This window comes from Heptranchias perlo, chromosome 29 (assembly GCF_035084215.1).
Source record: "Heptranchias perlo isolate sHepPer1 chromosome 29, sHepPer1.hap1, whole genome shotgun sequence".
Lineage (NCBI taxonomy): Eukaryota > Metazoa > Chordata > Chondrichthyes > Hexanchiformes > Hexanchidae > Heptranchias > Heptranchias perlo.
In genome coordinates this window covers 3,919,808-3,932,186 of record NC_090353.1, presented here as the reverse complement: position 1 = coordinate 3,932,186, position 12,379 = coordinate 3,919,808, and the positions used below count along the sequence as shown (strand labels likewise).

The 12,379-nt window shown below is 50.1% G+C and overlaps 1 protein-coding gene across 3 annotated transcripts in view; it reads right to left on the bottom strand.

The window, feature by feature from the left end:
• si:ch1073-396h14.1 (disintegrin and metalloproteinase domain-containing protein 10) overlaps positions 1–12,379 on the bottom strand; it is a 660,397-nt gene that overhangs the window by 104,658 nt on the left and 543,360 nt on the right. For all 3 annotated transcript variants that reach the window (XM_067967993.1, XM_067967994.1, XM_067967995.1), the window contains 2 exons: positions 2,899–2,991; positions 1,377–1,545 (listed from right to left, as the gene is read on the bottom strand). In XM_067967993.1, the coding sequence (XP_067824094.1) occupies positions 1,377–1,545; positions 2,899–2,991 (262 nt within the window). The remainder of the gene's footprint in view (positions 1–1,376; positions 1,546–2,898; positions 2,992–12,379) is intronic.

Genomic DNA, 12,379 nt, shown 5'->3' with positions numbered 1-12,379 from the left:
AGAAGCTGGAATTGTTCTCCTCAGAGCAGAGAAGGTTAAGGGGAGATTTGATAGAGGTGTTCAAAATCATGAATGATTTTGACAGAGTAAATAAGGAGAAACTGTTCCCAGGTTTAAGGTGATCGGCAAAAGAGCCAGATGCGACATGAGGAAACATTTGTTTACGCAGCGAATTGTTATGATCTGGAATGCGCTGCCTGAAAGGGCGGTGGAAGCAGATTCAATAGGAACTGTCAAGGGGGAATTGGATAAATACTTGAAGGGAAATTTTTTTACAGGGCTACGGGGAAAGAGCAGGGTAATGGGACTAATTGGCTAGCTCTTTCAAAGAGCCAGCACGGACACAAAGGGCAGAATGGCCTCCTGCTGTGCTGTACCTACTATGTTTCTATGGCTCACTGTTAATTCAGAGCAAATGGAAGAGCAAGTTCCGACGAGCGAGCGTGCGTGCGCAGTCAACTTTCACTTCCTGATTCCCTGCTGATCTGACAGCTTTGCGTTAGAGATATCGCCGGCTGGAATCAATGGATCAGCGTAAACTTGCTCTCCTGCCCAGCTGGAAACTACCTAATCTCGCCAGAGAAAAGCTACACTGAGTTATATCAGGTCCAAATTAACTTTTAACAGCGTGGTATTAATGACTGCCAAACAAACTCTCTGGCCCTGAAAATTAATTTTTTAAAATGCGGAGGCTCATTACTCTGGATTTTAATAGTTTTTGGACATTTAAAAAATAATTAATTTAAAAATGTTACATTTTTATCTTAGTCTTTTAATTTTGCCCTCTCTCTATCTGATTTTATAGTACATTTACTAGCCTTATCTGACACTTCCTGGTTCTTAGTCTGCGCGGTTTGTGAATGAGCTTCACTTCCTGGTTCTCACAGTGTGGCTTGCTTCCAGCTGGTTGGTGGAGGGGCAGAGAGATCCTTTCCCCACTCTCACAGGTCAGAGAAGCCCGGAATGAACCACTGCCCTTCTTGCAGCTCTCAATTAAAGTAAGTTAGCACTCAGATGTCTGTGATAATCTTGTGGGTGAGTTAGTTACTTACAAGTGGTAGGTGACATCCATTCACTGCTCACAGCAATTTCTGGTCCACTGTGCTCAAGTCTCTGGAGGGGGGCATGAACTCACAACCTTCTGACTCCCAGGGCAGAGTGTTAGTTACTGCGCCATGGCTCACACTAGCAATGCGGCTTAATATTTCTCTAAGAACCTACTGTTTCTCTGTGAGCTGAGCTAGTTTCTCTTTGCCTCTTCTGTGTGGCCCTGATGGTTCATCACCTCTTCATTTACAGCCTTGCCTTTGAAGGTGGATAAGATAACTGTTAAATCACTGTTCTTACTAACCTCTCGAAAGGTGGACTATCCTTACCCAGGTTCCCTTGCCACGCCACTCCCAGCATGCCACTGTAATCTCGGTCTGACAGGAGATATGACAGACAGTACTCGCTCCAGTTGCCTTTGGAATGTAATATCAGAAGTTTCTCCATGCTGATAAAGCGGGCGTGGAGAGGATTGGTCCTGTCGTATTCAGAGTCAATCTAAAATTCAACATTTCAAAGCTGCTTTATTACAAGCCATTAAAGAAAGAGATGTTTTTAGAAAGGCTGCACAAAGATGCACCTCCAAATGACTAAAGCAGACACTGAGGCGAGTTATTGGCACAGTTAGTGACACTCCTTTCACCTGTCTTTGGATCCGAGCCAGGATGATGGGATGAAAGTCTCTCCTCTCCACTGGCTGTACGTGTCCAAAGTGAAGTGTGGCTGGAACAGGTTTAAACTGGTTCACAGCGAGTGCTGAACTGGCCCATAATTTAATACAGCTTGAGAATCTGTTGAGAGAGGTCACGGGGGAGCTTGGTGTATGTCCCAGTGGTGCTGGAGAGTTACAGATACTTCACTTTAGGGGAATCCTGGGTGCGTCTCTCTCTTGCTGTAAATTGGGTTCACTCACAATTGGAATGCAGATTATAAAAAGCTGTCCTAATTTTTGGAATATGGAATAAAAGTGACTGAGAAATATGGAAAAGAAAAGTAGGGTATAAGTGGGGATTTAACGATAGCAACATCAAGAGGAAAATGGATACATTTTTAAACATATTTTATCCCCTCTTCTTTCCCTTAACCTTCTGCACCAACCCTGGCCGAGAGGGAAAGTAATGGAGGCCACTACACCTGCCAGGAGAGAGAGGGAGGCCAGGAGGATAACTCCTCATATGTACCTCCCCATCAACAGTTTGAGGGCATCATTTGTTCTTTTATTTCATTCTCAGGATGTTGGTATTGTTGGTTAGGCTGGCATTTATTGCCCACTCCTGATAACTGAGGGCAGTTAATGGTCAACCACATTGGTGTGGGACTGGAGTCATATATAGTCCAGACCTGATAAGGATGGCAGGTTTCCTTCCCTAAAAGACAATAGTGAACTAGTTGGGTTTTTACAACAATCTGACAGTTTTATGGTCACTAGATTTCTCAAACTGTTCAAGATGGGACTTGAACTCATGATCTCTGGATTACTAGTGTAGTAACATCACCACTCACTACTGTACCCTCACATCACCACTCACTACTGTACCCTCACATCACCACTCACTACTGTACCCTCACATCACCACTCACTACTGTACCCTCACATCACCACTCACTACTGTACCCTCACATCACCACTCACTACTGTACCCTCACATCACCACTCACTACTGTACCCTCACATCACCACTCACTACTGTACCCTCACATCATTAGCAGTCGGTTGCTCCTCCTGGATTCTACGATGGATGCTGCACATCACAGGGAGAAAATAACTCCCTCACAAGACACCAGAGCTCTGAATCTTTGAACTGTCCACCTTTGGGATCATTTGGCAAGAGTTTGAAATGTTATACTTACAGACAGTTCCTTCACCTTGAAATTGATGTGACGTATCCCCTCAAAGTTCACCTTCTCGTAAATTTCATTCACTGCCTTCAAATAATTTGCAATCTGTGGGGAAGCAGAGACATTAACAAACCCTTTAACGTCAAGTTCAACACTTCCTCACAACCATGGTCTTCCCTTTCCTTCTATTTCAGGTTAGGGTTGGTCAGTGATAATTGGCATTGGTTAGTGTTGCTCACCAGTATTGATCACATCAATCAGTTGTTGCTAGTTGGCAACGATCTCTGTTGACCAGTGTTGGTAGTAATTAGTTGATGTTAGTTACCATTGGTTGCCATTGGTCAGTTTGATTAGGATGGGCCACTGTTGCTAGGTAGATGTTTGCTTCGAGTTGCCATTCACAGATTAAGGTTGAATAGTGAAGAAAGCTCTCTTCCTAAAGATGCCACTTTGCCCACATTAATCCAGTTCCATCCCACTAAAGTGAAAACTTCAGGCTCCAAGCACTTTCTGTTTCAGTTTGTTTAACCAAGGAAGATGAATTTAAATGTCAATGTTACCCGTGCCTTTGTCACCTGCAGACTCAACTATTCCAATGCTCCCCAGGTCGGCCTCCCATCCTCTGTAAACCTCGCCTTGTCCAAATCTCTGCTGTCCGTGTCCTATCCAACACCATGTCCTTCTCATCCATCATCGCCATCCTTGCTGACAGTCCCTGAACGCCTCAAATTTAAAATTCTCATCCTCATATTTCAATCTCTTTATGGCCTCGCTCCTCCCTATCTCTGTAACCTCCCCCAGCCCCAAAAGTCCCCCTCAACACTCCATTTCTCCATCTCTGGCCTCTTACGCATCCCCCTCTCCGTTTATCCCACTATAGCGAGCACAGGGATGATGGGTGAGTGGGATAGCACACGGACAGCAGAACTGTGGGAGAGTGTCAGCACAAAGTACGATACGTACCCCCAGTGCACACGGAGGGTCCAGGGACAGGGCTAGGTGAGGTTCTCATGTGAAAAAGTGTCTTTGTTTACATTTTTGTTGCATTTTTCTCAGTGCATTCATTTCTTTGTGAGAAACTTTTCCTGTGCCTGCAGTCTATAGAAAATTGGGCCAGGCCCAGTCCCTGAGCTACAAGCACAGGAGAGCCTGTACATCGGGCCAGGCCCAGTCCCTGAGCTACAGGCACAGGAGAGCCTGTCCATCGGGCCAGGCCCAGTCCCTGAGCTACAAGCACAGGAGAGCCTGTACATCGGGCCAGGCCCAGTCCCTGAGCTACAGGCACAGGAGAGCCTGTACATCGGGCCAGGCCCAGTCCCTGAGCTACAGGCACAGGAGAGCCTGTCCATCGGGCCAGGCCCAGTCCCTGAGCTACAAGCACAGGAGAGCCTGTACATCGGGCCAGGCCCAGTCCCTGAGCTACAGGCACAGGAGAGCCTGTCCATCGGGCCAGGCCCAGTCCCTGAGCTACAGGCACAGGAGAGCCTGTCCATCGGGCCAGGCCCAGTCCCTGAGCTACAGGCACAGGAGAGCCTGTCCATCGGGCCAGGCCCAGTCCCTGAGCTACAGGCACAGGAGAGCCTGTCCATCGGGCCAGGCCCAGTCCCTGAGCTACAGGCACAGGAGAGCCTGTCCATCGGGCCAGGCCCAGTCCCTGAGCTACAGGCACAGGAGAGCCTGTCCATCGGGCCAGGCCCAGTCCCTGAGCTACAGGCACAGGAGAGCCTGTCCATCGGGCCAGGCCCAGTCCCTGAGCTACAGGCACAGGAGAGCCTGTCCATCGGGCCAGGCCCAGTCCCTGAGCTACAGGCACAGGAGAGCCTGTACATCGGGCCAGGCCCAGTCTCTGAGCTACAGGCACAGGAGAGCCTGTACATCGGGCCAGGCCCAGTCCCTGAGCTACAGGCACAGGAGAGCCTGTACATCGGGCCAGCACATCCCCACTCATTGGGCTCAATTTTAAACTTAAATTGCGGGTGCGTTGGGGGCAGGGGGGCTGCGAAAATTGTGGAAATGCAGAGTGGGGTTCAGAAGCCATCTCCAACCCGCTGACATCCTAGTTTCCCACAAACAGCAATTAAATCCAGCGAGATGATAGTTAAAGAACCATATTTGAGGTACTGAAAGCACTTTACCTGTGATATATTAGGTAGTTGGAATGATTTTTAACTTCCCTGGGCGGCTTTCCCACCACTTCTGATTCATGCCTGGTGAAACCAGGGCCGGATCAGGGAAAAAGGAACAAAATAAATTAAATAAAAAACCAAGCAAGGAAGTTAAAACACAAAATCAGCCGACCTTTCCACCCTGCTCCGATGTCTCCCTCTCCGATCTCCCCCTCTTCACCCCCATTGATTTTCCCCTCTCCCTCGATCTTCCCCTCTCCCCCCCCGATCTTACCCCCTCTCCCCCCCCGATCTTCCCCTCTCCCCCCCCGATCTTCCCCTCTCCCCCCGATCTTCCCCTCTCCCCCTTGATCTTCCCCTCTCCCCCCGATCTTCCCCTCTCCCCCCGATCTTCCCCTCTCCCCCAGATCTTCCCCTCTCCCCTCGATCTTCCCCTCTCCCCCTCGATCTTCCCCTCTCCCCCCGATCTTCCCCTCTCCCCCTCGAACTTCCCCTCTCCCCCTCGATCTTCCCCTCTCCCCCCGATCTTCCCCTCTCGCCCTCGATCTTCCCCTCTCCCCCTCGATCTTCCCCTCTCCCCCTCGATCTTCCCCTCTCCCCCCCCGATCTTCCCCTCTCCCCCCCCGATCTTCCCCTCTCCCCCCCCCGATCTCCCCCTCTCCCCCTCGATCTCCCCCTCTCCCCCCCCCGATCTTCCCCTCTCCCCCCCCGATCTTCCCCTCTCCCCCCCCGATCTTCCCCTCTCCCCCCCCCCCGATCTTTCCCTCTCCCCCCCCGATCTTCCCCTCTCCCCCTCGATCTTCCCCTCTCCCCCCGATCTTCCCCTCTCCCCCCCGATCTTCCCCTCTCCCCCCCCGATCTTCCCCTCTCCCCCCCCGATCTTCCCCCTCCCCCCCCGATCTTCCCCTCTCCCCCCCCGATCTTTCCCTCTCCCTCCCCGATCTTCCCCTCTCCCCCCCCGATCTTCCCCTCTCCCCCCCCGATCTTCCCCTCTCCCCCCGATCTCCCCCTCCCCCCCCGATCTTCCCCTCTCCCCCCCCGATCTTCCCCTCCCCCCCCGATCTTACCCTCTCCCCCCCCGATCTTCCCCTCTCCCCCCGATCTCCCCCTCTCCCCCCCCGATCTTCCCCCTCCCCCCCCCGATCTTCCCCCTCCCCCCCCGATCTTCCCCCTCCCCCCCCGATCTCCCCCTCTCCCCCCCCGATCTTCCCCCTCCCCCCCCGATCTTCCCCTCTCCCCCCCCGATCTTCCCCTCTCCCCCCCCGATCTTCCCCTCTCCCCCCCCGATCTTCCCCTCTCCCCCCCCGATCTTTCCCTCTCCCCCTTGATCTTCCCCTCTCCCCCCCCGATCTTCCCCTCTCCCCCCCCGATCTTCCCCTCTCCCCCCGATCTCCCCCTCCCCCCCCGATCTTCCCCTCTCCCCCCCCCGATCTTCCCCTCTCCCCCCCCGATCTTCCCCTCTCCCCCCGATCTCCCCTCTCCCCCTCGATCTTCCCCACTCCCCCCCCGATCTTCCCCTCTCCCCCCGATCTCCCCCTCTCCCCCTTGATCTTCTCCTCTCCCCCCCACCCCGATCTTCCAATCCAGCCCTGGATGACGTCTCACTCTCTCTCTTTCTCGCCCCCCCCCTCGTGTTGCAGCTCCTGTCGGCGGCCAGTCTGTCGATCAGTGGCTGCCGGGTGTGAAACCCTGACTGAACTTTAATCGCCATTAATTACATTGCGATCGCGTCAGAGACGTTAAGTTTTTTTTGGTCGGGTTTGCCACGCCCTCCTTCACCCCCCCCACTGCTGCCAACCCCCCACCATTTCAAAATTGAGCCTATTGAGTTTTACAGTTCGACAACCCAGACTCCCATGGAGCGAGGCTGTGTTTACGGAGAATGTTCTGGATCGGTGAATGTACCTCACAGCTGAACAATCAAATCGAAAAATAAGTCAGCTGTGAAGCTACTGCTGGAGATGAGCAGAACTTTCACTGTTTAGTGCTGAATGTGACACACTCGGGGATCAGTGATCAGTGCCAGGAGTTAAGGTCGTGAGTTTGACCAGACGTCTGCCACACCTGACCTTCTCAGTGAATACCACACACAGGCCAAAGGTTTTAATTGGAGGGCTGAGATAGTTTTTAAACTAAACATCGTCCCTGATTGGCTACCTGGGGTCTCCTGATCCTTGTAATGCTGGCCTGACATTCCTCACCCCCAGACTGCAGCCCGATATAAGTGAGAAACATTGCAGTCTCAGCCGGCCTCGTCTTGTGTAGACTCACATTTTACCATATATTAACCTTATATTAATCCAAACTATGGAGCAACCCTCACTCTAAACTAACTCTCGTTCTAAATTAACCCTAACTCTAGCCATAAACTAATCCTCTAAACTAACCCTCACTCTAAACTAACCCTCACTCGAAACTAACCCTCACTCTAAACTAACCCTCACTCTAAACTAACTCTAACCATGAGCCAAACCTCTAAATTAACCCTAACTATGAACCAAACTCTGAACTAATTCTAACTTGTAAACCAGCCCTCACTCTAAACTCACCATTAGTCTAAATTAAGCCCGATGCTAAATAAACCCTCATGCCAAATTAACCCTAGCTATGAACTAACCCTCACTCTAAACTAACCCTAATCATAAACTAACCCTCACTCTAAACTGAACCTCACTCTAAACTAAACTTCACTCTAAACTAACCCTAATTATAAACTAACCCTCACTCTAAACTGAACCTCACTCTAAACTAACCCTCACTCTAAACTGAACCTCACTCTAAACTAAACTTCACTCTAAACTAACCTTCATCATAGACTAACTGTAACTGTAAAATAACCCTTAGTCTAAACTAGCCCTCACCCTGAACTAGCTCTCACTCTAAACTGGCCTAACCAAAAACTAACCCTCACTCTACACCAACCCTCACTCTACATCAACCCTCACTCTAAACTAACTCACACTAAACCAATTCTAACTCTAAACTAACTTTCACTGTAAAATAACCCTAACGCTTACCCTAACTTGCACTCATCATAAACCAACTCTTACTTTAAACCAACTCTTACTTTAAACTAACAGATTCTAAACTAACCCGAACCATAAATTCAACCTAACTTTAAACTAACCCTAACACTAAACTAACCCTCACTCTACACTGACTCTAACTTTAAACTAATAGTAACTCTAGATTAATTCTAACTTTAAACTAACACAAACAGTAAATGAGCCCCAACTCTGAACTAACCCTCACTCTGAACTAATCCTCTCTCTGAACTAACCCTCACTCTGAACTAATCCTCTCTCTGAACTAACCCTCACTCTGAACTAATCCTCTCTCTAAACTAACCCTCACTCTGAACTAACCCTCACTCTGAACTAATCCTCTCTCTAAACTAACCCTCACTCTGAACTAACCCTCACTCTGAACTAATCCTCTCTCTGAACTAACCCTCACTCTGAACTAATCCTCTCTCTGAACTAACCCTCACTCTGAACTAATCCTCTCTCTAAACTAACCCTCACTCTGAACTAACCCTCACTCTGAACTAATCCTCTCTCTGAACTAATCCTCTCTCTAAACTAACCCTCACTCTGAACTTTTTAAAACATTTTTTTATTCGTTCACGGGATGTGGGCGTCGCTGGCGAGGCCGGCATTTATTGCCCATCCCTAATTGCCCTCGAGAAGGTGGTGGTGAGCCGCCTTCTTGAACCGCTGCAGTCCGTGTGGTGAAGGTTCTCCCACAGTGCTGTTAGGGAGGGAGTTCCAGGATTTTGACCCAGCGACGATGAAGGAACGGCGATATATTTCCAAGTTGGGATGGTGCGTGACTTGGAGGGGAACGTGCAGGTGGTGTTGTTCCCATGCGCCTGCTGCCCTTGTCCTTCTAGGTGGTAGAGGTCGCGGGTTTGGGAGGTGCTGTCGAAGAAGCCTTGGCGAGTTGCTGCAGTGCATCCTGTGGATGGTGCACACTGCAGCCACAGTGCGCCGGTGGTGAAGGGAGTGAATGTTTAGGGTGGTGGATGGGGTGCCAATCAAGTGGGCTGCTTTATCTTGGATGGTGTCGAGCTTCTTGAGTGTTGTTGGAGCTGCACTCATCCAGGCAAGTGGAGAGTATTCCATCACACTCCTGACTTGTGCCTTGTAGATGGTGAAAAGGCTTTGGGGAGTCAGGAGGTGAGTCACTCGCCGCAGAATACCCAGCCTCTGACCTGCTCTCGTAGCCACAGTATTTATATGGCTGGTCCAGTTCAGTTTCTGGTCAATGGTGACCCCCAGGATGTTGATGGTGGGGGATTCGGCGATGGTAATGCCGTTGAATGTCAAGGGGAGGTGGTTAGACTCTCTCTTGTTGGAGATGGTCATTGCCTAGCACTTATCTGGCGCGAATGTTACTTGCCACTTATGAGCCCAAGCCTGGATGTTGTCCAGGTCTTGCTGCATGCAGGCTCGGAATGCTTCATTATCTGAGGGGTTGCGAATGGAACTGAACACTGTGCAGTCATCAGCGAACATCCCCATTTCTGACCTTATGATGGAGGGAAGGTCATTGATGAAGCAGCTGAAGATGGTTCGGCCTAGGACACTGCCCTGAGGAACTCCTGCAGCAATGCCCTGGGGCTGAGATGACTGGCCTCCAACAACCACTATCATCTTCCTTTGTGCCAGGTATGACTCCAGCCACTGGAGAGTTTTCCCCCTGATTCCCATTGACTTCAATTTTACGAGGGCTCCTTGGTGCCACACTCGGTCAAATGCTGCCTTGATGTCAAGGGCAGTCACTCTCACCTCACCTCTGAAATTCAGCTCTTTTGTCCATGTTTGGACCAAGGCTGTAATGAGGTCTGGAGCCGAGTGGTCCTGGCGGAACCCAAACTGAGCATCGGTGAGCAGGTTATTGGTGAGTAAGTGCCGCTTGATAGCACTTTCGACGACACCTTCCATCACTTTGCTGATGATTGAGAGTAGACTGATGGGGCGGTAATTGGCCGGATTGGATTTGTCCTGCTTTTTGTGGACAGGACATACCTGGGCAATTTTCCACATTGTCGGGTGGATGCCAGTGTTGTAGCTGTACTGGAACAGCTTGGCGAGAGGCGCAGCTAGTTCTGGAGCACAAGTCTTCAGCACTACAGCTGGGATGTTGTCGGGGCCCATAGCCTTTGCTGTATCCAGTGCACTCAGCCGTTTCTTGATATCACGTGGAGTGAATCGAATTGGCCGAAGACTGGCTTCCGTGATGGTGGGGATATCGGGAGGAGGCTGAGATGGATTATCCACTCGGCACTTCTGGCTGAAGATGGTTGCAAACGCTTCAGCCTTGTCTTTTGCACTCACGTGCTGGACTCCACCATCATTGAGAATGGGGATGTTTGCAGAGCCTCCTCCTCCCGTTAGTTGTTTAATTGTCCACCACCATTCACGACTGGATGTGGCAGGACTGCAGAGCTTTGATCTGATCCGTTGGTTGTGGAATCGCTTAGCTCTGTCTATAGCATGTTGCTTCCGCTGTTTAGCATGCATGTAGTCCTGAGTTGTAGCTTCACCAGGTTGGCACCTCATTTTTAGGTACGCCTGGTGCTGCTCCTGGCATGCTCTTCTACACTCCTCATTGAACCAGGGTTGATCCCCTGGCTTGTTGGTGATGGTGGAGTGAGGAATATGCCGGGCCATGAGGTTACAGATTGTGCTGGAATACAATTCTGCTGCTGCTGATGGCCCACAGCGCCTCATGGATGCCCAGTTTTGAGCTGCTAGATCTGTTCTGAATCTATCCCATTCAGCACGGTGGTAGTGCCACACAACACGTTGGATGGTGTCCTCAGTGCGAAGACGGGATTTCATCTCCACGAGGACTGTGCGGTGGTCACTCCTACCAATACTGTCTTGGACAGATGCATTTGCGACAGGTAGATTGGTGAGGACGAGGTCAAGTAAGTTTTTCCCTCGTGTTGGTTCGCTCACCACCTGCCGCAGGCCCAGTCTAGCAGCTATGTCCTTCAGGACTCGGCCAGCTCGGTCAGTAGTGGTGCTACCGAGCCACTCTTGGTGATGGACATTGAAGTCCCCCACCCAGAGTACATTTTGTGCCCTTGCTACCCTCAGTGCTTCCTCCAAGTGGTGTTCAACATGGAGGAGGACTGATTCATCAGCTGAGGGAGGACGGTAGGTGGTAATCAGCAGGAGGTTTCCTTGCCCATGTTTGACCTGATGCCATGAGATTTCATGGGGTCCAGAGTCAATGTTGAGGACTCCCAGGGCCACTCCCTCCTGACTGTATATCACTGTACCGCCACCTCTGGTGGGTCTGTCCTGCCGGTGGGACAGGACATACCCAGGGATGGTGATGGAAGAGTCTGGGACGTTGGCTGAAAGATATGATTCTGTGAGTATGGCTATGTCAGGCTGTTGCTTGACTAGTCTGTGGGACAGCTCTCCCACTCTGAACTAATCCTCACTCTGAACTAATCCTCTCTCTAAACTAATCCTCTCTCTAAACTAACCCTCACTCTGAACTAATCCTCTCTCTGAACTAACCCACACTCTGAACTAATCCTCACTCTGAACTAACCCTCTCTCTAAACTAATCCTCTCTCTAAACTAACCCTCACTCTGAACTAATCCTCTCTCTGAACTAACCCACACTCTGAACTAATCCTCACTCTGAACTAACCCTCTCTCTAAACTAATCCTCACTCTGAACTAATCCTCTCTCTAAACTAATCCTCTCTCTAAACTAACCCTCACTCTGAACTAATCCTCTCTCTGAACTAACCCTCTCTCTGAACTAACCCACACTCTGAACTAATCCTCACTCTGAACTAATCCTCTCTCTAAACTAACCCTCACTCTGAACTAATCCTCTCTCTAAACTAACCCTCACTCTGAACTAATCCTCACTCTGAACTCATCCTCTCTCTGAACTAACCCTCACTCTGAACTAATCCTCTCTCTAAACTAACCCTCACTCTGAACTAATCCTCTCTCTAAACTAACCCTCACTCTGAACTAATCCTCACTCTGAACTAATCCTCTCTCTGAACTAATCCTCACTCTGAACTCATCCTCTCTCTGAACTAACCCTCACTCTGAACTAACCCTCACTCTGAACTAATCCTCTCTCTGAACTAACCCTCACTCTGAACTAATCCTCACTCTGAACTAATCCTCTCTCTAAACTAACCCTCACTCTGAACTAACCCTCACTCTGAACTAATCCTCTCTCTGAACTAACCCTCACTCTGAACTAATCCTCACTCTGAACTAATCCTCTCTCTGAACTAACCCTCACTCTGAACTAATCCTCTCTCTGAACTAACCCTCACTCTGAACTAATCCTCACTCTGAACTAATCCTCTCTCTGAA